This window comes from Candoia aspera, chromosome 1 (genome assembly GCF_035149785.1).
Source record: "Candoia aspera isolate rCanAsp1 chromosome 1, rCanAsp1.hap2, whole genome shotgun sequence".
Classification (NCBI taxonomy): Eukaryota; Metazoa; Chordata; class Lepidosauria; order Squamata; family Boidae; genus Candoia; species Candoia aspera.
This window is the reverse complement of record NC_086153.1, coordinates 178,946,947-178,972,428: the sequence shown is the minus strand read 5'-3', so window position 1 is coordinate 178,972,428 and position 25,482 is coordinate 178,946,947. Positions and strand designations below refer to the sequence as shown.

Sequence of the window (25,482 nt, the reverse complement as noted above, 5' to 3'; positions counted from 1 at the left end):
CGTAGTTGCCTGGTGCTGCCCATTTTGTTGGATCTTTCATTATCAAGTAGGTTTTGCCAGATGTTAACCAATCTTCAATTTCACCTCCTTGCAATATGTTGTTAAACTGCTTGGCAATGAGTGGGTGCAAACCAGTCAGATGTTTCAACCAAAAATCATGCAGTTCATCTTCACCTGGAGCTAACCAATTCTTGATCTTCCTTGCCCTTTTCTCCACCATTCTGCTGTTATTACAAGTTCTTTCATTTCAGCTTTTTTTCTTCCTTCTCCACCTCTTTATCCAAGCTGCACTGTTGTTGTATTTTCTTTGGGTTGTTCCATAGCGGTGCCCAGAACTGCACTGTTTCTTCTTGTCAAGTGTTGGCTGGTTCATTGCAATCTCTCCACTGATGGATTGGTAGAAACTTTTCTGATTCAATTGAAATTCGAGATTCTGCCTGTAGCATGCAATTCGAACTCCGTATCTGCCGATTTTCTTGGCTATGGCTGTTATTGCTGTTTTATTATTTCCAGTGCTTCCTTGATATTCCTTGTCTCTAGATGATGATGATGATGATGATGATCCTTCAAGTCAGTGTTGACTCCTGGCGACTGCCTGGACAATTCCTTGCAAGGGGTTTGCCCTTGCCTCCTTCCTAGGGCTGAGAGAGAGGGATTGGCCCAAGGTCACTCAGCTGGCTTTGTGCCCAAGACAGGACTAGAACTCACAGTCTCCCGGTTGAGTTCTCCTGGTTTCTAGCCTGGTGCCTTAACCACTACAGCAACCAGGCTAAAAAGACCTAAAACCTGAACTAAAAATAACCTAAAAACAGAATAAAAACATGGTGTAGTTTAAAGCTAAGACTATCCAGAACCAGAGCTGAATGGCAGAACACTGAAATGCAGGCAGTCCCCAGGTTAAGAACATCTGACTTATGGGTAACTCGTACTTATGAATGGACTGCCTATTACTAAAAATGGCAGACAGTGTTCTCCTTCCTTGAGCTGATGAACTGCTGAAGCTGCACAATATTTTCATGAACCTCTGAAGTGGTGCAATGTTTTCATGATCATCACAAAATAGTTCATGTGTTTTTAATATACCGCTTGTTTTCAGAGGTTTTCAGTGGTTCATGAAAACATTGTGCTACTTCACTGGTTCATCAGCTTGAGGAAAGAGAACGCCATCCACCATTTTCAGTAATAGGCAACCCACTCATAAGTACAAGTTCTGACTTACATACAAATCTGACTTAAAGACAAACTTAGGAACAGATCTTGTTCTTAACCTGGGGATTGCCTACATTATACTCTATTAATATCACTAAACTAAATTTAAAGCTGTTAGGTATAGTTAGTCTAATTCAGTCAACAAATGACAGCAATCAGAAGATGTCAGCTCCCACCAAATTTTAATAGCAGTATGGCAGAATTTGGCAACATCCAAGGAAGTGTGATCCAAATGGTCCAAGAAGAGAGTTTACATATAAAAGGAGTCTGTATGCCCAGGGTATTTTGCTATATGAGAGTAAATGAAATGAACTCTGGAATTCTGATAAAAACTGCAATATATTAAACGTGAATCTACAGTGCCTTTGCCAAAGGGCACAATCAGGCAACATAAGGTATTTTTTGTATCTGCCTTTTAGAACAGCGGATGGCAGTACATTAAACCAGGCTAATGTTAAAGCTTCTCTCAGCTTGGAAACCGTGACAGAATTTAAATCTCTTGCAGGTCTGAGGGAGGTAGCTCAGCTGCTTAAGAAAGCATTTTTGGGTAACTGAAACTGATCTAATTGTCCTTCTATGTCCTGCACACACAGTGTCAATATGTTTTCGACCTGCTCATACCCTAGAAATAAAAGAGCTTCCTCAGAGTATCCAAAGTACAGCTTCTTTGGTAGATATCTCCTCTACCTAGCACTGAAATGATCTCCTAGTGTCAAAAGGGCTAAGCCTATGGGCAAATATCTTAGCTTTAAACTGTAGCTAAAAACATTAGCCAAATCTTATTTTCAGTCTTAACAGAGGACTACATTTGAAGCACAGCGTGAAGCTTGAAAGACATTTCATATAAATTTACATTGCACATTTTCCAATTTTAGATAGTTACCATAAGACCCCAGCTGTGCATCATACAAGAGCTGGAAGCATGCATTGGTAGATAAATAATCCCTCCTTCCCTGATCAACAGAAAGCTCCAGTTGCCAAAGCTGATTTTTGAGCATTCTGAATGACACAGTATTTCCCCTGCCAGAGGCCTGAAAACTAAGTCCAAGATACTGAAAAGTCTTGGTTTGCTCAGTTCCATGGCCATTTAATTGCCACCCACTGCATTTAGCAAATACCAGGACTTTTGGTTATTTTTTTTTCAAAATGTATTACTAATTCTTCCTCCTTGCAATAAATGGCAAAGGATCTCAAAGCATGTTTTAATCCAGTCAAGGTCTGGGATAGGAGAACTACATCATCAGCACAGAAAAGCCACAGTAAGTCTATAAGCTACCTTCGGGGGAAGAAAGTCAGGACTGTTCTGATGGTAAACCAAATAATTTATACACAAGCTAAATGGTAATGGCACCAGTATGTAGCCCTGCCTGACTCCCCTTACTGAAGTAATTGCTTTAGTCAGATGACCGTGTGGGGTAAATCGATTTTTAACTTACAATTTTCATGAAGCTTATCTATCAGAAGTAACAGATACCCATTTATTGTAGAATTGGCAGATGAAAATCCTTTAGAGCATAGTACATTTCAACAATGTAAATAAAGAATGAGAAATTCTTACTGTGACAAAGTTAAAGAATCTTCATGTGACCACGGTATATGAAGTCGATACACACTGGGTTTTCTTTCTGAAGGGACAAATGAAAGCACAAAATGAAACATTTTTAAGTATTTCAAATGCAACAAATCATAAGGCTTTGGGTAGTATCCAAGTAGCTCCTGTCAAAAGAACAGCTTCAAATAATAGGGATTTGTTCTTAAAATCTGCTTTTGGGGTTGGGGAAGTTTATGAACATCCCCAGTCCCAAAAGTAGGGTGCTGGATGTTAAGAAGGAGAGGTCTCATTACACAAGCAGAAATCCACTCCTGAGACTGCTGCAGCAAATATGATCAAGCTATTCAAAACATGGGGAAAAGGTTTCAAAGGTATTTTGCAATCCAAGTTCTTATTCTGAAATTTGATATAAAGGCTAACTGTAAGAATCATTGCAGTAATACTAAAAATGGAAACATCAAATATTATCTGCTAGATATCAAATTATATCTGAGAAACTGAAATAATTGTCACTTTAACCACAGGTGACTACCAACACCTTGAACTGTACCCAAAAGCACATTAATAGCCAGTGCAACTTGTGGGGTAGAGTTGTTACATGCACTGAATGACTGGTGCCCCTAACTGCCTGTGCCACCACATTGTGCACCAGTTGAAGCTTCTGAGTGCTCTTCAGTGGTAGTCCCATGTAGAGAGCACTGCAGTAGTCCAACTGGGAGGTCCCTAGAGCATATGTGACTGTGAGCAGGGCCTCTTGATCCAGGAATGGGCACAACTGATGCACAACTGATAGCTGTGCAAAGGCCCTCCTAACCATGGCTACCAGCTGCTCCTCAAGCAGGAGCCACAAGTCCAGGAGGAGCCCCAGATTGTATACCGGTTATGTCTCAGGCAGAACCAAAGATGGAAGGTCTCCAAAACCAACCAAGTAGTGCCAAAAACTCAGAGCCACCTGGTCTTGCTAGGGTTGAGTTGAAGCCTGTTGCACCCCATCCAGAACCCCACATCCTCCAGGCACTGAGACAGAACCTTTCAATACATTCAGCATTATCAACTTTACTATGAATTTCAGTTTAAATTCCAAATATGTCTCAGTATTTATGTTATGTTAGATTGTCAACTGCTTATCTTCCATATTATCTCACTCCATGTGTACAGTATATATGCCAAATAATTTTATTTTCTTTTACAAAAAATTTGCTGCTAGTTCTGGCACCTTATTAATTTACTGCCACACATTAAGACACAGATACTTTCCAAACTGCCCAAGTGCCTTTTGTTTTGGCACTACTGTGAACAGAGGTTACTTATTTCAGTTTTGTATTGAGCTATCCTTTTCATATTTCATATTACAAATTTAAAAAGCATAGCAGATTGTTAATATTTGGACAATATAAACTTTTTGGCTTATCTAATTTCCGTTCTGCAGAAATAAAGAAGTTAGATTCATATATCACCTTAACCAGATTTAAACAACCCAGATCATAGCTTAGTGGGATGTACAAATCTAGAAAGATGCTTACCGTAATTGGGAAGAAAAACACTGACCATAATATTAAGAGAAACTGTTTCAGAAAAATCAAACAAAAATTCATAATGCTTCATTTGCTCATATTCATTTTAAAAGCTTTGGCAATGTCAAATAGTGCAACCTGTGGTGATCCAGAATATTGCTGGATCATGGGAGTTAGAAAATGCATCACTTCTGTTGTATCATTTACACAGGTTGCCAATTTATTCTGATTTCAGTTCCACGTATTAGTAAAACTATTTTTATATCCAAAAATGTTAGGATCACCTCCTTCTCTATGAATTGCCTGGATTCATACTGATCAACTGCAGTGGCCTTGATGATAAGCCCTCTTCTAAGATAGATAGGCAAAGGAGTCAAAGCTTTCTCAGTGGTTGGCCCACTAATTGTGGAATTCCCTGCTGACTGACTGATGTATGGCTCCTACAGCACACACCTTCAGATTGGACCTGGAAAACCACTTGGTTTCAGTAATTTCTCAGTAATTTTGTTTTGATGCTACTAGTCTGAAACTGTTATTAAAAGTGTTTATTTAGAAATCTCTATGGAATCATTCTGCCTAATAGACTGATGTTTCTCCTGATGTTTTTAAATGGTTGTCGATTTATGAAAACTACTTTTAGGGCAGAGTCCTAAATGACTGATAAAGTGTTTTGTGTTTTGGTTTGGTTTGGTTCCTTCAAATCAGTGCTGAATCCTAGCAAGTTTTCTTGGCAAGATTTTCAAAAGTAGTTTGCCACTGCCTTCTTACTATGGCTGAGAGACAATGACTGACCCAAGCTGGATTTGTTCCTTAGGTAGGACTTGAACTCACAGTCTCCTGGTTTCTAGCCTTAACCACTACATCAAACTGGCTCTCGCTGATAGTCATGATCAAGTAAAAACTCTAGTCACAGAATTTTCTCCCACTGATCGATATAGATCCATACTGTGAAAACTATGAAATAGTAAAGGACAAGAATATTCAGCTTTTGGTTGTATATCCTAGCTTGTATAACTGAGGAAAACCATTCAAAAGCTGTTTAGTGGTACTGCACAAAACATTTCAAATTCAAAATATTTTGAGCCTGAAACATTCCAACTGAAATATTCAAATTTGAAATGGGATTTTCTGACCACTTACATAAGCCTCTCCACCTTAAGCTTAAAACACCTGGTTCAAGCTCAAAACTTTCCCATAAATATTAGGCTGGCCTGTTTCAGACTCAAAACAGGATGTTTTGGATGCAAGATATGTCAAGAAAGAACAAAGTGTAAAGTTTCTGCATCAGAAAGCAAGCCAAAAACCTTACATCTGCTATGGTAACAAGCTCCTCACTTCGAATAAGTTTACTTTTATATATGGAGGTAAGCTATAAAACTGATTGAAGAAATGATAACACAGCAACAAAATATGCAAGTAACAAGAAGCATTTTTCTACATTAGTCTTAAAATTATATTCAGGAAATAAATTTACCTTTGAGAATCTGGCATTTACTCTCTATAAAGATCTTAAAAGCCTGATATATCTAAAGAAAGACAACATATTACATTAGTATTCCTTCCCAAAACTAATCCACATTAGATTCTACCCAACCATGTAATGTATATACATCAGAAATCATTAATACCTGACCAAAATGTTGCAGCTCAACAATGTGAATAAGGCCAGTTGAATTTAGTATGGTTTTGCTTGAAGAAAATCCTGCAGAAATTATTGCTTTGTTAGTTAGAATTAACAAAAATTAAAATACTTTGGATTTTTTTATCGTAAGCCATCTTGAGTGCTAGACTGAAAAGAAAGACAGACGCAAATTCCTTATTAATACAACATAAACTATAAAAGGGAAAAATTTAAACTGTTTTATCAAAATGTTTTGTTAAAAGGCAGATAAACTTAGAGCACAATCTTATTTATCACTATCTAGAAGTAAGCCTCACTGAGTTCAGTGAGAGCAGTTTCCAGAGAGGTGTATATAGGATTGTAGCTTTAAAGTCATAATTAGAGAAGGGAGGAGAAGCAAAATTAATCCATACATACTAATTTCTAGTTGTCAAATGCAATGAATTAAACCTACCAAAAGTAAAAAGATTGGTTACAGGGAGTTGCTCTGTTCTTGAAACTTCATTAAAGAACTCACAGTCCAAAGTAAACTGCAAGACAAATATACAAAATAATTTCTTAAATCACCCCAGATTACTAACAGTAGCCCATGTTTTTCCATGTTAGGCACTGAAAATATGTGGAAACAGTCAACTTAGCACCAGGAGACATGGTTTCAAGGACTGGGCATGATTATATTAAATTGTACAACACATTATCATTGCTAACCAAACTTATTATTAAACAAAACTTAATAATAATAAGAGTAATGTAGGTTTCTGTCAGTGCATGTGTTTTGAAGATTGTAGTTTTCAAAACTACTTATTGTCACATTATAACCAATATGTGGATTCCTATCTATTCCAAATATGTCATTTAGAACTCTGTGGGTGTTTAATCCAGATGCTGGAGAAACAAAACCAAAGGCTTGATTGATTATGTGCCATCATGAGATCTGTCCTCAACCTTCCGGTCTTCCAGTGGTGCACCCTTCACCATTGTAACTGAATCCAAGCAAAGGCTTCATCCATTATAAATATAAAGTATCAACTCCCCACATTTATTACAGCATAAGCTAAAGGTCAAACAGAGTAAAATTATTGCTATGACAATTTCACCATGAAGTAACATGCAAGTTCATTTAGGGTACTCACATTTCATTTCTGGAAACTCAATTTAAAAAATGAATTTTACCTTGTTATCATTAACAACTGGTATGTGAAGCACAATATGAGTCAAAGATGGATAATCTTGAAGTTTCAAAGTCACAATCTAAAAAGCAATACAAATAACAATAATGCTTGAATCTTTTGAAAAATTCAGGTTAAAGATTATTTAATTATATTTAATTATATAATATATAACAACATTAGAACTAAACATTATACTGAAGTCTGAGATGATACATTTCATGTTAAGTCACAAACCTACTCAATTCACATATATAGTATTGTTTTTGAAGTTCTGAATAAATACCTTAACCGTTGGCAGTAATTCAGCTTTCCAAGTCAAGTCAACAGCTTGCAGACTGTGAAATTTATATTAAAATGAAAATATTAGAACTGTTGTACAAAATATTTATGAATATGTATTCAGAATGAAATGCATAATAATCCATTCAAAACGTGTGTTTTTCTGCATCTGAGTAACAAGTTTAGAAGGAAAGTTTATTTAGGACTACGGCAGGGTGTATACTCTCACCCTACCTATTCAACTTGTATGCAGAACACATCATGCGACGTGCTGGGCTTGAGGAATCCAAGGCTGGAGTTAAAATCTCTGGAAGAAACATTAACCATCTCAGATATGCAGATGATACCACTTTGATGGCTGAAAGCAAAGAGGAACTGAGGAGCCTTATGATCAAGGTGAAAGAAGAAAGTGCAAAAGCTGGCTTGCAGCTAAACCTCAAAAAAACCAAGATTATGGCAACCAGCTTGATTGATAACTGGCAAATGGAGGGAGAAAACGTAGAGGCAGTGAAAGACTTTGTATTTCTGGTGCAAAGATTACTACAGATGCTGACTGCAGACAGGAAATCAGAAAGTGTTTAATCCTTGGGAGAAGAGCAGTGACAAATCTCGATAAAATAGTCTAGAGCAGAGACCTCACACTGACAACAAAGGTCCACATAGTTAAAGCAATGGTGTTCCCCGTAGTAACATATGGCTGCGAGAGCTGGACCATAAGGAAGGCTGAGTGAAGGAAGATAGATGCTTTTGAACTGTGGTGCTGGAGGAAAATTCTGAGAGTGCCTTGGACTGCAAGAAGATCACACCAGTCCGTACTCCAGGAAATAAAGCCAGACTGCTCACTCGAGGGAATGATATTAAAGGCAAAACTGAAATACTTTGGCCACATAATGAGAAGACAGGACACCCTGGAGAAGATGCTGATGCTAGGGAGAGTGGAGGGCAAAAGGAAGAGGCGCCAACCAAGGGCAAGATGGATGGATGATATTCTAGAGGTGACAGACTCATCCTTGGGGGAGCTGGGGGTGGTGACAACTGACAGGAAGCTCTGGCGTGGGCTGATCCATGAAGTCACAAAGAGTCGGAAGTGACTAAATGAATAAACAACAAAAAGTACTCAGTGACAATACAGCAGCTGGGACACAGCAAGAAATACAGTGTCCACAGGAAGCAGTTTCTCAGAAAGTATTTAGCTGATATTGTGACTATTAAAAATGATGTTGTTTTAAAAAGGGGCAGGAGTATTTTGTGGTATTCATTTGTGCTGACACAAGAAGTGGACTGTGTATTTATTAAGATCAGCTTGGACTCAACTCTGATCTGGAATAAAAAGGAATTTACATATTGCAAGAACATACCATTACAAAATGCTTTCTTGGAAATAAACATGGAATGGAGCTAGGAAAGAAGGAAGCAAGATATTACTGCAGGTAAAGTTTTGGAGATGACATCACAGAACCTGAAAGAGGGCTAGGACTAACTTGATAGAGTGAGTAGAAGCAGTTTAGAGACCAGGGCTGGGCTGGTAACAACCCACCAGAAGAAGGACCAGGGAGACCTTGAGAGATGGATGTTTGTGTACAGTGGACTATGGACTGATCTTTCATGGAAAGAGAGCGTAGAACACAAGGGGAGGTTAGGGAGGTTTTGTGGATCTCATTTCCCAGTATTGGGGGAAGTGGTCCTGAATGAGAGCATGGCCATGATGGGTTCAAAGGAAAGGTTTAGGTTCACATTCTTAGGTAAGTTACATATCTCACCACTTTGCCTTTCTATCAAATGGGTTTCTGGTAGAGCAGAAAAATGTGATTTAAAAGAAAAATAATAGAGTTTTGAAGCTCAGTCTCTATCTTGGTCTAGTTTTCAATTTCTAGCCCAGGCTAGTTGTCTTTCAAACTCACTAGTCTATCCTTCTCTGAAATGAGTATGTTATGCCTAGCCACTCCCACCACAGCAGTTCTTTTGTGAATGATGGTTCCCTGGCAATCCTTTTGGTGATTATTTCCTATAATTCTCTCTCCAGATGCCATGTTTTATATTACATTTTATATTGTTCTGTATGTTATTGTTTTAAGCATTGCTTTATTATATGCTTTATTACTCTTTTTATTGGTAAGTTTATTGTTGTAACCAAAGGTCATAACATATAGTATACCACAAAATACAGTAACAGTAACATAGCACGATTATAAAATGAAGTAATAAAAAGAGTATTATATGTAAGAAGGTTAAAACAAGATACAGCCAGAGCTACAACTAAGAACATATTTCTTTCTAAGTTTAAATGACAACAGAGCAAGGTAGCAACTTGACTGCTAATAGTTGAGAACAAGTCTGCGAGAGATAGTTCAATTGTTCAAGGTCTGAGCCCTTGAGTTCACCTACCATCTATAATTTGGCCCTAAACTCATTGTAAATGGGGCAGTGGAGGACATAATGAATAATGCCCTCATAATAATTGACCAGCACCACAAGGACAGAGACATTTTTTAACAGGACACTTGAGAAATCTCCCTGGACTTCTTACATTTGGGCAATAACCTTCTCATCCCACCCCCAGATCTCAGCCCTATACAGCATCTGGGCTATCGCCTTGCCCTGGAATAGTTTAAGTTCAGCTGCCCTCCTTTAGAATAGAAAAGCTTCTGAATAATGCCCACTGTATATTGGGCAGTTGCTAAGAGAGTAGTGAAATGTGTTCTCAATATAAGGGAGTTATGAAAAGTGATGCCTAGTTATTTAAAAGAGAACCTACCAAGAATTGTTCATATACCTCTGAAGGTATCATATCCTCTCCAGGGGCTTTTTCAAGGGCCGTGGTTTTTATTGTAAACCACCTTGAGATGCTTGCTTGGTTGCTTATTTATTTATTTATGTATGTATGTTTCAAATTTAGTCACCGCCCAACTCACTCAGAGAGCGACTCTGGATAGTGTGTGTTTGTGCGTGTGTGCATATAATTATATGAAGTAATATTTTGAAATATTAATACATATTTTTAAAAGGAAACTTTCATAATTTCATAACAATAAAATATGCTTACCACTTCGATGTAGTACTGTTTGCACAACCATATATCCAGCTATTTGTATCCTATTGTTTAAGAAGAGAGGAAAACAAATAAAGAGACAATTAAAATATGTGTGAATTCCTACTTTTTAAAAAAACCTATCAATATTTTAGTTTAATTTTTCCTAAAAATATTTATCAGAAGCAGCAGTGGCTGCCAGCCTGGTGGAAATGCTCCTGTTGAAGTGCTGCTAGGATAGCAATTGTTTCTCCTGAACACAGAAGGAACAGAACAGCTGGACACTCTTTTGAAGCAGGTACTTAAAAACATTTCCAAATACTTCCAAATACTTTGAAGCAGTATGACTAATACTTTGAAGCAGCACTCCAAAAAACAATGATGCCATGGAAAGTTTGTGATTTGGCTTATCATAATGACATCATCCAGCTCATAGGAGAGGGTAAGAGAAGCTGTAGGTTTAAATCATTAAAATTCCTTAAGACAGAGGCATTATAATCTAACAATGAAAAGGAATGTTAGGAAGGAAATAATTTTCTCACCAACATACTGTTTTGGCAGTAGATATGAGTGTATGATTTTCTGTGGCTTGAGAGGGAAAAAATAAAATATTTTCCATCTGATTCCTGTTCAGAAAAAGATAAAAAACGTTTACTTGAACATAACAAAACAATTAGACTTAAAAATTCTGCTAGAGCATTTTGAATGGCAGAACACATTTTTTAAACATTGAAAGTATTCTACCATACAGAACAATGAGAAATTGAAATAAGTCATTTGCTCTCTGTTTTCCATGTGAAGGCCAGAAATGTAGATATGGTGATTTGTTGTTTATTCGTTTAGTCGCTTCCGACTCTTCGTGACTTTGTGGACCAGCCCACGCCAGAGCTTCCTGTTGGTCGTCAACACCCCCAGCTCCCCCAGGGACGAGTCCGTCACCTCTAGAATGTCATCCATCCATCTTGCCCTTGGTCGGCCCCTCTTCCTTTTGCCCTCCACTCTCCCTAGCATCAGCATCTTCTCCAGGGTGTCCTGTCTTCTCATTATGTGGCCAAAGTATTTCAGTTTGGCCTTTAATATCATTCCCTCAAGTGAGCAGTCTGGCTTTATTTCCTGGAGTATGGACTGGTGTGATCTTCTTGCAGTCCAAGGCACTCTCAGAATTTTCCTCCAACACCACAGTTCAAAAGCATCGATCTTCCTTCTCTCAGCCTTCCTTATGGTCCAGCTCTCGCAGCCATATGTTACTACGGGGAACACCATTGCTTTAACTATGCGGACCTTTGTTGTCAGTGTGAGGTCTCTGCTCTTAACTAGTTTATCGAGATTTGTCATTGCTCTTTTCCCAAGGATTAAGCGTCTTCTGATTTCCTGACTGCAGTCAGCATCTGCAGTACTCTTCGCACCTAGAAATACAAAGTCTTTCACTGCTTCTACATTTTCTCCCTCTATTTGCCAGTTATCAATCAAGCTGGTTGCCATAATCTTGGTTTTTTTGAGGTTTAGCTGCAAGCCAGCTTTTGCACTTTCTTCTTTCACCTTCATCATAAGGCTCCTCAGTTCCTTTGCTTTCAGCCATCAAAGTGGTATCATCTGCATATCTGAGATGGTTAATGTTTCCTCCAGCGATTTTAACTCCAGCCTTGGATTCCTCAAGCCCAGCATGTCGCATGATGTGTTCTGCGTACAAGTTGAATAGGTAGGCTGAGAGTATACAGCCCTGCCGTACTCCTTTCCCAATCTTAAACCAGTCCGTTGTTCCGTGGTCTGTTCTTACTGTTGCTACTTGGTCGTTATACAGATTCTTCAGGAGGCATAGAAGATGACTTGGTATCCCCATACCACTAAGAACTTGCCACAATTTGTTATGGTCCACACAGTCAAAGGCTTTAGAATAGTCAATAAAACAGAACTAGATGTTTTTCTGAAACTCCCTGGCTTTTTCTATTATCCAGTGGATATTGGCAATTTGGTCCCTAGTTCCTCTGCCTTTTCTAAACCCAGTTTGTACATCTGGCAGTTCTCGCTCCATGAATTGCTGAATGCAGGATCCTACCTTGCAGGATCTTGAGCATTACCTTACTGGCATGTGAAATGAGTGCCACTGTTGGATAGTTTGAACATTCTTTAGTGTTTCCCTTTTTTGGTATGGGGATATAAGTTGATTTTTTCCAATCCGATGGCCATTTTTGTGTTTTCCAAATTTGCTGGCATATAGCATGCATTACCTTGACAGCATCATCTTGCAAGATTTTGAACAGTTCAGCTGGGATACCGTCGTCTCCTGCTGCCTTGTTATTAGCAATGCTTCTTAAGGCCCATTCAACCCTACTCTTCAGGATGTCTGGCTCTAGCTCACTGACCACACCGTCAAAGCTATCCCCGATATTGTTATCCTTCCTATACAGGTCTTCTGTATATTCTTGCCACCTTTTCTTGATCTCTTCTTCTTCTGTTAGGTCCTTGCCATTTTTGTTTTTGATCATACCCATTTTGGCCTGGAATTTACCTCCGATGTTTCTAATTTTCTGGAAGAGGTCTCTTGTCCTTCCTATTCTATTGTCTTCTTCCACTTCCACGCATTGCTTGTTTAAAAATAATTCCTTATCTCTTCTGGCTAACCTCTGGAATTTTGCATTTAATTGGGCATATCTCCCCCTATCACTGTTGCCTTTTGCTTTCCTTCTTTCTTGGGCTACTTCTAGTGTCTCAGCAGACAGCCATTTTGCCTTCTTGGCTTTCTCTTTCTTTGGGATGTATTTTGTTGCCGCCTCCTGAACAATGTTGCAAACTTCTGTCCAGAGTTCTTCCGGGACCCTATCTACTAAGTCCAGTCCCTTAAATCGATTCTTTACCTCCACTGCATATTCCTGAGGAATATTAGTGAGCTCATATCTAGCTGATCTGTGGGTCTTCCCTAATCTCTTTAGTCTGATCCTAAATTGTGCAAGAAGAAGTTCGTGATCGGAACTACAGTCAGCTCCAGGCATTGTTTTTACCGACTGTACAGATGTCCGCCACCTTTGGCTGCAAAGGATGTAGTCAATCTGATTTCGGTGTTGTCCATCTGGGGAAGTCCATGTATAAAGCCGTTTCTTAGGTTGTTGGGAGAGAGTGTTTGTTATGCAGAGTGAGTTGTCTTGGCAAAATTCTATCAGCCTATGTCCTGCTTCGTTTTGTTCTCCCAGGCCATGCTTACCTGTAATTGCAGGTGTCATTTGACTGCCCACCTTAGCATTCAAGTCTCCCGTGATGAAAATAACATCTCTTTTAGGCGTGTTGTCCAGTAGGTGCTGCAGATCCTCATAGAACTGCTCTACTTCAGCTTCTTCAGCATCTGTGGTTGGAGCGTATGTTTGGATCACTGTGATGTTAGATGGCTTGCCCTGAATTCGAATTGAGATCATTCTGTTGTTTTTTGGATTGTATCCAAGCACTGCTTTAGCCACTTTACTATTAATTATGAAGGCTACTCCATTTCTTCTGTGGTCCTCTTGTCCACAGTAGTAGATCTGGTGGTCATTTGATGTGAAGTGGCCCATTCCAGTCCATTTCAGTTCACTGATGCCCAAAATGTCTATCTTTAATCTTGACATCTCACCAGTAACCACATCCAATTTGCCCTGGCTCATAGATCTTACATTCCAGATATGGTGATAATCCATGCTAAATGTTACTTATCACCCAACTACAGAAAAATCAGCTAAGGGAATGATTAAAATATTTTTAATTCCCATAGCAAAAAATGAAAGTAATAATTAAGCATGCTTGTTGCAACAGTTCCCTGCACAACCATAAAACTGAACAAAGGTAAAATTTGATAGCAATGGATTCCCTTAAACCTAGCCCACAAACAATATAACAGCTGCTAAAATGCACTTCTCTGACTACTGGCTTGAGGCTTCTTTCCCATGAATATGTATAGAGCACTTAGATATCTGCTTGCAAAATTCAATAAAGCAAAATAGCTTTTGCATTTGCAGTCCGAAAGCTCAACGGCATAGCAACAACATTTGTAATGTACATGCAGTATGCATGTTTTTACATTTTGCAACTAGCCTGAAAAACAAAGCTTAATATAAAGAGAATACACATAGAGGGACAATAATATAATTTAAAACCCATGAATTCTAATTTCCCATAGCAAAGAATTTAAAGTCATCAGTAAACCTACCTACCAACACCATGATGACCTAAAATAACTCTCCCTCATGCCTTCTCTGCTTCCCCTCAGTTTCAGCAAAGGGCTGCAGGGAATAGAACCTGTGTCTGCTGTTTTTATTCACTAATCCACTCTTCAAATCTCCATGGCTTGGACACTTTTTTAAAAAATTCAGGAAGATGTGAAATGTGAAATGAAATGAGTGATTTGTTCTGAATTTGGAACACCTGGTTGTCTTCTTGACTTCTGAACATTTCAAGCTACAAATGTTTTGCACATCCCAATTGCTAGATTGGAATTGGGGAGGCCTAGGTTCAATATTTACCATACCATATTCAATTCTAGGTTTTCCATTAGAGGAGGAGCTGTAAATAAGTGGTAGAGCACATATTTTTCATATGGAAGGTGCTAAATTCAAACATTAGCATCTCTAGATAGACATGGAAAATAAACCTGCCTGAAATTAAAGAGGACCTCATAAAAGATACAACAATTTGCTCCCATGTAAGTTATTAAATAATTCATTTTAAATGAAGAATATTACTTACATTGTATCCTGTGTAGGACCATTTTGAAGTTTTTATCTTGATCCAAATTAATGCTCCTGAAAAAAAGCAATACTATTCCTCATACTGGAATACATTTTTCCTCCTCTCCTGCAGTGCCACACCACATAATTTTGTTTTGTAATCTAAAATACAGTGGCACATCTCCTTTTATCATGGACACACAAATTCTTTCGAAGTGATAAATACAAATTCTTCTCTTCTGATTTTAGTTTGGAGCAGGCAAATTAGCATCAGTATCATTACAAAATATTCCTTCTCAAGCTTTTCATAAATAAGTAGGGCTTTTAAATCTTTACATCTAATAGTTTAGTTTGAATAACAAACATTAAATCATGAAATGCTAGGTTCTGAAAATGGTGGTGGTTGCAATGATGAGAGGGATTTAGGAACCTACTGTAAAAGGTCCTTTTGTCACACCATCTTACATCTGTCTGCCTAGAACAGCATTATGAGAAAATATTCACATGCAACAGCAACACTTATTTAACCTATGCATTTGCCAAGGCCCAGACATCATACAGAGAAGGAAGAAGCACAAATACAGAGAGGTAAAGTTCCTGAGTGTAGCAAAGCAAGCACTCCAGCATTTAAAAAAGGAAACAAAGCTCACACTGCTTTCTTAGGATTGGCTCACACTGCTTTTTTTTTTTTAATCATTTATGTGCGTACTAGAAAACTGCAGTTATAATCTTAAGCTTGAATGCTGGATCTTCAAATAAACCACCTGGTTTTAATCATAATACTACTCTGCCTTTGGGCTTTGTAATGCTACAGTGTTAGGTCAGCATTGCACATGAGATCCTTAGTTAAAAAGAAATGGCTATCTGACAAGTTTATAGCTGAGACAAGATCTGACCTATGACTCTCTACAGGTAGTCCTCGTTTAGCGATCACAATTGGAACAACTTGGTTGTTAAGCGAAGCAGTCACCAAGTGAAACAGCAACTCTGCTTATGATCTCACTTCAGCTTTCCCTTGCTTTACAGACCTGTGAAGGTTGTAAATGTGAGGATTGGTCATAAAGTTACTTTTTCATCACTGTTGTAACTGTGAACGGTCACTAAAGAAGGCAGTCACTAAATGAAGACTTTTTTTTCATTCAATTGTGTCTAATTCTCAGTGACTGCCTGGACTAGTCCCTGCAGTTTTCTTGGCAGGATTTCAGAAGAAGTTTGTCATTGCCTCCTTCCTAGGGCTGAGAGAGAGTGACCGGCCCAAAGTCATTCAGCCAGCTTTCATGCCTAAGGTGGGACTAGAACTCACAGCCTCCTGGTTTCTAGTCTGTTGCCTTAACCACTAGACCAAACTGGCTCTCAAACAAAGACTACCTGTACTGTAACTCAGTCACCTGTTCTTTTTCAATTAGATTTTATATTAGCATCAGTGATTGTACAGAAGATTTTAAGCCATATGAACGAGTCCTATATAAATAGGGCTGAGCTTTGCAAACAGAAAATGGTCCAATGCCATTTTCCAGAACTTAGAGGGAAAAACTGAATGAAACATATTGATTCAATTCACTTGGATTTAATACTGCTCCTACTCATCAAGGAAGTCATATGTGCATAATAACGTTCTAAAACTGGACACACTAACCTGTTAGCTCAGTAAGTGATTCAGGTCTTTCTTCAAAGATTTTTCCTGGATTCCTTAAGAAGTGGTGATTCAGGACCAATATCCTTCTTTTTGGATTCTCTGATATCTATGAATTAACAAACACTTTAAGAGAAACTTTAACTAGCTTTTGCCAGCCATTATTAACAAGATTGAGAGCTAATATTTCCCAGACACAGAATCAACATCTTGCCAGCTTCAAGCAGAATCACCTGGATTATGGCACATTTGCAACAAGCAAACCCCAACCCCATAAACCCCTTCCTTTCTGCTAGAGAGAACAGAGTTTCTCCTTTTGAAAAAAAATCAAGAAGTTGTTGGATGAGAGGCTGTAAACCAAGGAGATTTACTCCTCAGCCTTAGACTTAAGCAGGAATCTGCGGGTTACAGAAGTCTCCAGGCAGAAAATTAACACAGAAGTAGTATCTTTTCCAAGGTTGGTTTATTCTCTAGAGGAATAGAACTGCACTAATTTTAATTTCTGTGTCTGCTGGTTAGTGCTTTATTTTTTTCCTGCTGTTTATGTTCTCGGTACGTAAGACTTAGTATATTGCATATTTTTAATGCAACTTGGAACCTCTTTACAGCAGTGCTGCTCTAAATGAAAAGCAAATCCATACCCTCTGGAATCTGCCCAGAGCCTTATACCACCCTTTATAGTTTTTCCGTGTGAGTTCCTTTTCAGTAAGGATCTGTGATTTGAACAACTTTTATTTTTATCTCCTCTACCACTGGATATTTCAAATATGAAAGGGAAGTTGAAAAGGGTTTTTTACATTTTCTTTTTTAATTGTTAATTTTGTATATACCTTTTGAGACTGAACTATTTCTCAAGGTTTCCCTAGTCACCTGCCTCAGCACTACAGGTCTAGGAGGTGGCTACAGAATTTATTTCATGATCACCATCTTTTTTTCTGTTACTTGCCAGGCAAAGGCACCCCCTTGGAAGACAGATGGGGGCAGCAGTAAGTATCCAACTGTTACACCAAGACAGGAGGCAAGGTTAGGGTGTGGGTTGGGCTTCTTGGAAAGGAGCTTGAGGCTCTAAACTTCCACCTTATGAATTCAGCCATGCCACTACAATGGCAATAACAGCCTGGTTAATTAAAAAAAAAAGTCTTAGTAACTCTAACAAAATACAGACTATAGGTAATATTCCTAACACTGCTACAGTGTATTTTTTCACTTGCAGTAATGTAAAAAGAAAATCAAACAATGAATGCTTTTTCCAGAAAGCATGCGCAGATCTTCAAGGAATGCAAACCTGTTTAGTATTTTCATCAATAAGGTCAAAAAACGTTCTGACGGTAGCCAAGACCAATTCCTTACACCTAAAAAAGAATATAAGGAAAAATATACTTGTAAAAACAGACAAAATAAGTCAAATAATAGCCAAATAAAAATATTTGAACAGCAGAATACCAGTCCTTGTACCTAACAGGCTTTTAACGACTCACCAAACAATGGAGAGATGATCTGTGGAAACCCAGACTCGAGGAACTGCTGTAGTCTGATTAAGAAAGGAGTTCTATTATTTGTTTTAAAACTGAACAACCAAACATTTATTTACTAGAAGCTTACTATCTTGCTGAATAAAACATGGCTGAAGTCCTGCTTACAATGTAATTGTAATGATTAAAATCCAAAAAACTAGCATGTCATATAGAACATCTGAATCTTTCCTCTTTCTTTAAACAGCAAACTACTCTGCCTTATTATACTTTGAAATGTCTGCTCATTTTGCCATGCAGCATGCAGTACTGTTGGTTGAAAAGCACAAGGAAAAATATGGCCTTACATACTTCACATAAGAGATCTCCATTATTAATTTAAACTTTGTGCAGATTAACCATATTTGAGTATTGATTTAATGAACCTGTGAGGCACCTCATTCATTGAAGCAACAGTAAATAAGGATTAAAAACTGAAATACAATTATATAAACTGGGTAAAAAATTCTTAGGCTCTTTTAAACAGGTTCCTTGTACAAGGGATTTGGAGCAAAAATCCAAGCTAGGCAGAAGCAAAGGGACAGAGAAAACTGTGGAGTCCTTGGTGCTTGGCTGATTGCTTACTTATGTTTCATTACCCGACTAGGAAACATCATCAGTACCAGTGAGTGTGGGGTTTGCTCTCTGTTTATATACAGTAGCTTGCCCTTTACCTAGTTGGGTAAGGAAACGTCTGCAAGCAAACCACCAAGCTCAGAGAGCACCAAGGACTCCACAATTCAACCCTGAGCTACAAATATTCTCTTCTAGAGAAAATTCTAAATCAAAGATTATGCGTTATTTTGTGAGGATGAAAGAATCTCCAAATAAATGTAGCAATGAATGCTACTGCTTCCACTCGAATTGAGATCTCAGTGTAGAATGTCACATTCAATTAGGACAGATGTTAGGGTAAGGAAGGACTAAACTATTCAAGACCATAATCTTTAATGGTCTTCAAAAGCCAAGGCTTAAAAGTAACATTTAAAGAATTGATGTTTTACCACAACAGATAAAGCACAATTCTGACTACTTGATCTGGGCAGAAAAGCCAATCCGGAGCGAACTTGATAATCTCGAAATCCTCCTGCTACAGAAAGGGTTGTTAGATTCCTTATTTCTTGAGCCTTCTGAATCCAGTTACAGTTCACAGCTTTGTAGAAATCTATGAAAAGAATGTTGTTTTAAATGTCAATTTAGCAGTTTTGTTCCCTGAGGTTCAGCAGCGTGTTCAATTTTGATCATATTTAAGTGCGCATCAGCATAGCTTATGATTCCACATTTTTCCACTATCCCATTTCAAAACAAGAAAAAACTGAGCCAATTCACCATACCACTAAGGCAAAATAATCGTAATAAATCTCATTCCATAAAAATATAGATTTAAGATAAAAGTCCAATTGTTGAAATAGTTGAAAATCTCACAGGTTAAAGCCACTATTCTTCGTAAGGTAATCACAATTTGGTCAAAGATATTCTAGGGAGTTTTGCTTGCCGTAAACATTTTCTCGTTATCTATCTGTATGAAATATCTAATTGGAATTCACATTGATATGCATTAATTTCAAAGTTATAATCATTTTAATAGCAATAATCTTACCCCAATGGAATTTTTGAACAGAGTTAAATCCATTCAAATTATACATTTAAACATATTTCAGCATGTAAACCCAAGTATTTTATAGGAACTGTACAAACTGTAAATCCTACTCCTACATTAATATATACAGTAGATATAGTAAATCCCAGTGGCAACAAATCAGACTTCTTCCAATTAATAGTATAGCTAGAAGAAACCAAATTGCTATATAACCTCAACAAGGTTTAGTAGTAACACTTCATAACTGTCAAGGATAGCCAAAATATCATCAGCATATAAGAACAGTTTATATTCAATGCCCAATGCCACCTTGCCTTTTAATATTTATTAATTTACAGTCCAAGACCAAACCAACAAACATTAAAATATATATAACAGCTAAAACATAAATTACATAAAAGCCAAAAACAATCAAAGCTGTGAGGAAGGCACCAGTTCATTCCTATTGGCTAAATCTACAGATAAAAATTACCTACCACCCTTGATACATTTAGAAATTAGTCACCTAAAAGGAAAGCAGTGATCTCATCATAAGGGAAGCTTTGTAATAATTTGGGTTGTAAGCTTTAATTGCTATTGTGTATAGAATGGGCATTTTAATAGAATATGGGATACAGATTCAACCTCCATATCTGAACATATACAAATACAGTCTCAGTATGGGAGACTGAAATATCTTCCAGTTGTGTCCTGATAGGTAGTGCATCAAACTGGGCCAAAGAAAAATGCCTATGTGGAGTATGCATGAATTTAAAAAAATAGCTAGGGTGAGTCAAGGAGGATGGGATACCTGTAGTATAATACAGATGGAAAAATTCAGCCCTATCTGAATGAATATCTAAGTCCCAGACCCTGACTCTGGGTTTGAGTTCTTCTAAAGTTTTATTGAGGCCTAAAGGTCCTGACAGTCCACAATACATCAGATCTTGATCAACTTGCCTTCACAGGGTAGATACAACTTTATCCTTCAGGGTAAGATGAACCAAGGAGATCCCCCCAAGGATTTGCTTTGCTCAAGACCTTTACAGGCAAACTCTTGCACGGGCCCCAAAAGAGATGCAGTCCAATTCTAGTTCCATTATAGCATTACAGGCTGAGCAAGGGATGCATGCCATTGTCTTTGGAAACCTAAGCTTGTAGAGACTCAAAGACTGAGATCTTCAACCCCCCCCCCCCACACACACACGTATATGTACCATAGAGCAACATCCCCATAGCTTTGATCTCGATTAGCCTAATCAAAGCTGGGACAAGATTATTTCCATGTGGGCTTGTAAACATAGTAATTGCTAGAGACACTCTTCGGGCCCTTATAACTACTGTACATTCGTTCCCTCTTTTGGCTGCAGGAGCAGGTAGAGGACTGGAAGTAGGTACCTAAATATTTGAAAATCTTCACCTGTTTGATAGTTCTTCAATTTATCAGCCATCTAGCCAAGGGATTAAAACATTTTCTTGAAAATACCAGGATATTTGTTTTTGAGTTATTTATTTTGAGGCATTCTCTAATAATGCTCTAAGACATCTACGCAGCCCAACTTTTAATCTGGAGAAAATGGCTGCATTATCTGCATATAAAAGAACAGACATTGGTAAAAGAGAGAAGATAAAACATCTGGGTTGACAAAAATCTCAACAATGTCATTAATATTGTTGGGGTCAAAAATTGGCTCACTTAAATAGACCAGATCACTTTGAAGATACCGCATAAATGTATTGCGCATGCAAACTACAGGGTCCACTGAGCTCCCAGCAAAGCATTGGCAGCTTGCTGAGCAGCCCTGAACAAAAGCAGAACCACAGCTTATAAACCTTTGGCCCACTACATTACAAAGATAAGATTAAGAAAAAGGCAGTGTAAATTACAGCATGACCTTGATATGTTTTTGTAAACCCATCCCTTCCTACTAAGTTAGCATGCTAGCTATACTATCTCTGACATATGGTCAGTAAATATAAACAGTGTGGTTTCCTGGGCCACTGGTTTCTTTTTCTGTCTTACTGCCACTCAGGGTCAATTCAGCTTGCTGTGAATGTTCTATTACAAGGACACTTTAAGCAGCTCACATGTATGTAGGGAGGCATCTTATAGGGCTGGTAGTGAATGCAGCTCACATGAGTTGCGGGGGGTACCTTATACCACCACAATATAAAGATTGAACAGCAAGGGGGCAAGTATGCATTCTTGCTTGACCCCTATACAGGTGAAAATAGGCTCCATTAGGTTCCCATTACGGTTACCCTTGACCTATATGAGAGTGCCTTGGTGCAACTATATGATCAATTTAAGGAGCGATCAATTGTTGAGGCTGCTCATTTTCTCCAGAGTTTCTCTCCGGGTATAAAATAAAATGCCCCTTTAGATCTATGAAGGTGATGCAGAGGGCTCCATTTGGCGATTATAATATTTCTCAATTAAACGCTGCAGAATTATACTTTGGCTCATCGTTCAATGTCCAGACCTGAAACCGGCCTGCTTCTCAGAATGCAACCAATCCAAAAATGGAAGACTTAAAAACTAAGCATATAGTTTACTAACTATTGAAATAAGACTAACTGGGTGGTAATTGGTGGGGTCACACATACTGTATTTCCTTTTTTATACATTGGACATATAATGGAATTAAGCCATTCTTTATGTAACATATAGAATTATTTATGACAGTGAAAAGAAAAGCTAACATTGATATGCCTATCAGATAGGATTTAGCTTTACAAATTCAAGTGAAATTAAGTGTTTGCCAGGAACTTTGTAAGCTTTTTGTTAGAGAATTAACTCCGGAAATATTGACAGCCTCTCTGAAAGGAGGTAATCTAATAGGTAAATATAAGGTGTACTATCCTGAGAATATGTAAACAGACCTCAGTAATGCCTGAGTCAATTTATCTTGACTCGGAAAAGATAAATAAAATTACTATTGAGTTTGCAATAGCTGTAGATTTAGAAACTAAGTGCCAAAATAGGTGATGATCTTTGCTTATGACAGCCTGGTGGATCCTGGCCCAGGACTCAAGTGCAAAACTGTACTTGTTCTCCTTTAATAACCTCTTCTCTCTCTTATTTTGAGAGTAAAAAAATTCACAGGATTTGAAATCATGAGCTGTTTAAGCTCAAGCCAACCTATATGCCAGGCTTTAGCTAAAACGTATTTGTTATCATACCAAGGTTTCAGTCTTAGTGGGTTGGTATGAGAATGAAGCTGGAGTAGGTTGAATGTATCTTTGAGCAGAGCTAATGTGACTTTGAAGAAAGGAGATAATTTTAAGATGATCATTTACAGGCATTGAAAAACTGAGTTGTAGGGACTTCCAGTGGTTTATCTTCCAGCTTACCTGTCTATACCAGTCTAAGACAGCTGTCATTGGAAGGTAATTTGTTAAAACAGCTAACAGCTCTGCTTACTTCCAACAGAGGTGAAAAGACCCAGTAATGGTAGGTGATCAGTCCCTGAATTAAAAGCTATTCTAAAATCTTTGCAGATATATAGAGCCACAAAATATTAACATATATTGTAATCTAAAGTGAACACTCCTTGAGATCCCCAAAACGTAGGCTCACCCTCAAAATCCCCAGCATGTCTTCAAATCAAATTTGGTTGTTAATAAAAAGAATCTCCAGCACCACATTAATGTCACGGCCTTTGGACTTCCATGGAGTCTCCCTAATTAGGAAAGAGTAGGTAGAATTATAATGTATGTGTTGAGGTTTTCCTACTAATAGATTAAGACTGCTATATGTGCCTAATCATTTTGGCCGGGTTAAAAAGGTTGTATTAAGATTGTCTCCTCTCACGTGCTTCATGAAAATCACCTGGGGGGGGAGGAAACCTGCCCGGACTTGTTCTCACTTCCTCTTTTTCTCTCTGCCGATATGTAGCAAGCAAGGCTTGCTCCAAGGGAGCTAAGTCCTTTAAATATGTTTTGTTTTTGTTTTTGCTTTCTGTAAATAAATTATTTTTATAGAAATGCTTGGTGTGTGTCTTTTTTGACCTCTCCTGGGCTAAAGGCTTTCCCAGCATCTGCCAACAGTATGAGAGCCTTGTCGCTAAACCCCATCCTGGCATTAAAGTCACCAAGCAATCTTATTATTGACTCAGGAATTTGGGAGATTAGATCAGTGAGCCAGGTTTCAAAACAATCCTGCCCTCTATTAGTTTGAGCAATAAAATTTCTAAAATGTCTACAAGTAGACATTTATTAAAAGTAATTAAGTAGTGTTAATTATTATGGGGATCACTATGGCTGGTTTTTCACAGAAAAAGGGTTTGTACATGCAATGAATCTAATAATAAAATGCTAAGTCCCTCTAAGGGGTGCTTCCCCTCAAACTCAAGCTGGCCAACAGGGAAAATGGGGTTAAACCTTTAAAGTGTAGGGGCTTGGTATGCCAAGATTCTTGTAAAAATATTATTGTAAATTGATTTAGACACTCTGCAAAACCTGGGCTGGAGTATTTGGCACACAATCCTGCAATGTTCCAGTATAAAAGACTTAGTGGAGAAATAGATTCACAGTCATTCAGAGAATTAAGGCTGCATGAGGCAAGTAGGATAATTCTGGAATTCTGAAACCAAAAGGCCAGATGGAACACTTCCTAGCTTCAATCTCTTCTGTTAAGGCAGGGGAATAAGTAGAGGTTAATTTAGTAGGAAGTGAAGCCTGCCTTTGGCTCTCCAAGAACATCTTCCCCAGGTAGGACAGGTCCTTTACTTTTTCCAGCCAAACTGTGTTTGGCACCAAGCCCAGTTTCAGGGGAGATCAACAAGGGTTTAATTAATCTTTAAAGACTCAATTAACAAAGGTTTGAAATGTAGACAGACAGTTTCTCATTTTGATTAGCAAGGATAGAATTATACTGGAATTAAATGTAAGTACAATTCTACAATCATCTCTGGTGCTTGGGAGCCAATCCACTGCTGTTAGATCTACTTGACGCATTGGAATATGCATCAACAGGCTGAGATGGAGAGCGGTACTTTTTTGTAGGAATTCCATTTGTGCATATTCAACTTGTTGTCCCAAATAATAAACAAGACTTGAGTTGGCTGAAGAGTATATTGTGTATAACTTGAATTAATAATAGAGGCGTTTAATGCTAGCTTTCTTATCCAGTGGGAAGCCTCTTGGGAAGAAACATAATAAATGTATGAGAAGGTTGTTTATTGATCATATTCAAGTTTGTGTATATCAAGGAGACAGTGCCTGCCATTATTAGGCACTGCCCTCCCATTGTCAGAAGAGCAGGCTGTTATTTCCAAAACCTTGGCTATGTTGATTTAATGAGCAAGATTTTTGTGAAGTGGGGTGGGCTAGACTGCCTTGTCTGCCCATTTTATCAATCGAAGTGAATATTTGTAGCTCAGGGTTGAACTGTGGAGTCCTTGGTGCTCTCTGAGCCTTGTTGTTTTCTTGCAGACGTTTCATTGCCAGACTAGGCAACATCTTCAGTGTGAAGAGGGAGTGGGCCTTGCTCTCAGTTTATATCCAGTGGCTTGCCCTGCCTGTGTTGGTGGGGGTGTTGTTCTCTCCTTGGCCGCTCTTTGACTGGGCTGTTGTTTGCTGCTTGGTTGATTGACTGAGCTAAAAGTTCCTTGGTTAGGGTGTATTGTGCTGTTTGATGGTTCATCTGGTGTTAATCCTAGTGTTGATTTTTGCATATCTGGGTGTTGGTT

The 25,482-nt window shown here is 38.2% G+C and overlaps 1 protein-coding gene across 1 annotated transcript in view; it reads right to left on the bottom strand.

The window, feature by feature from the left end:
* The window catches only part of PGAP1 (post-GPI attachment to proteins inositol deacylase 1), a 63,141-nt gene that overhangs the window by 13,992 nt on the left and 23,667 nt on the right, over window positions 1-25,482 (bottom strand). The window contains exons 5-17 of the mRNA XM_063318044.1: window positions 19,215-19,375; window positions 18,178-18,230; window positions 17,985-18,051; window positions 16,703-16,808; window positions 15,086-15,141; window positions 10,918-11,001; window positions 10,391-10,440; window positions 7,352-7,403; window positions 7,070-7,147; window positions 6,351-6,426; window positions 5,904-5,977; window positions 5,750-5,801; window positions 2,768-2,834 (exon numbers count right to left, since the gene is read on the bottom strand). Coding sequence (XP_063174114.1) covers window positions 2,768-2,834; window positions 5,750-5,801; window positions 5,904-5,977; window positions 6,351-6,426; window positions 7,070-7,147; window positions 7,352-7,403; window positions 10,391-10,440; window positions 10,918-11,001; window positions 15,086-15,141; window positions 16,703-16,808; window positions 17,985-18,051; window positions 18,178-18,230; window positions 19,215-19,375 — 976 coding nt within the window. The remainder of the gene's footprint in view (window positions 1-2,767; window positions 2,835-5,749; window positions 5,802-5,903; window positions 5,978-6,350; window positions 6,427-7,069; window positions 7,148-7,351; window positions 7,404-10,390; window positions 10,441-10,917; window positions 11,002-15,085; window positions 15,142-16,702; window positions 16,809-17,984; window positions 18,052-18,177; window positions 18,231-19,214; window positions 19,376-25,482) is intronic.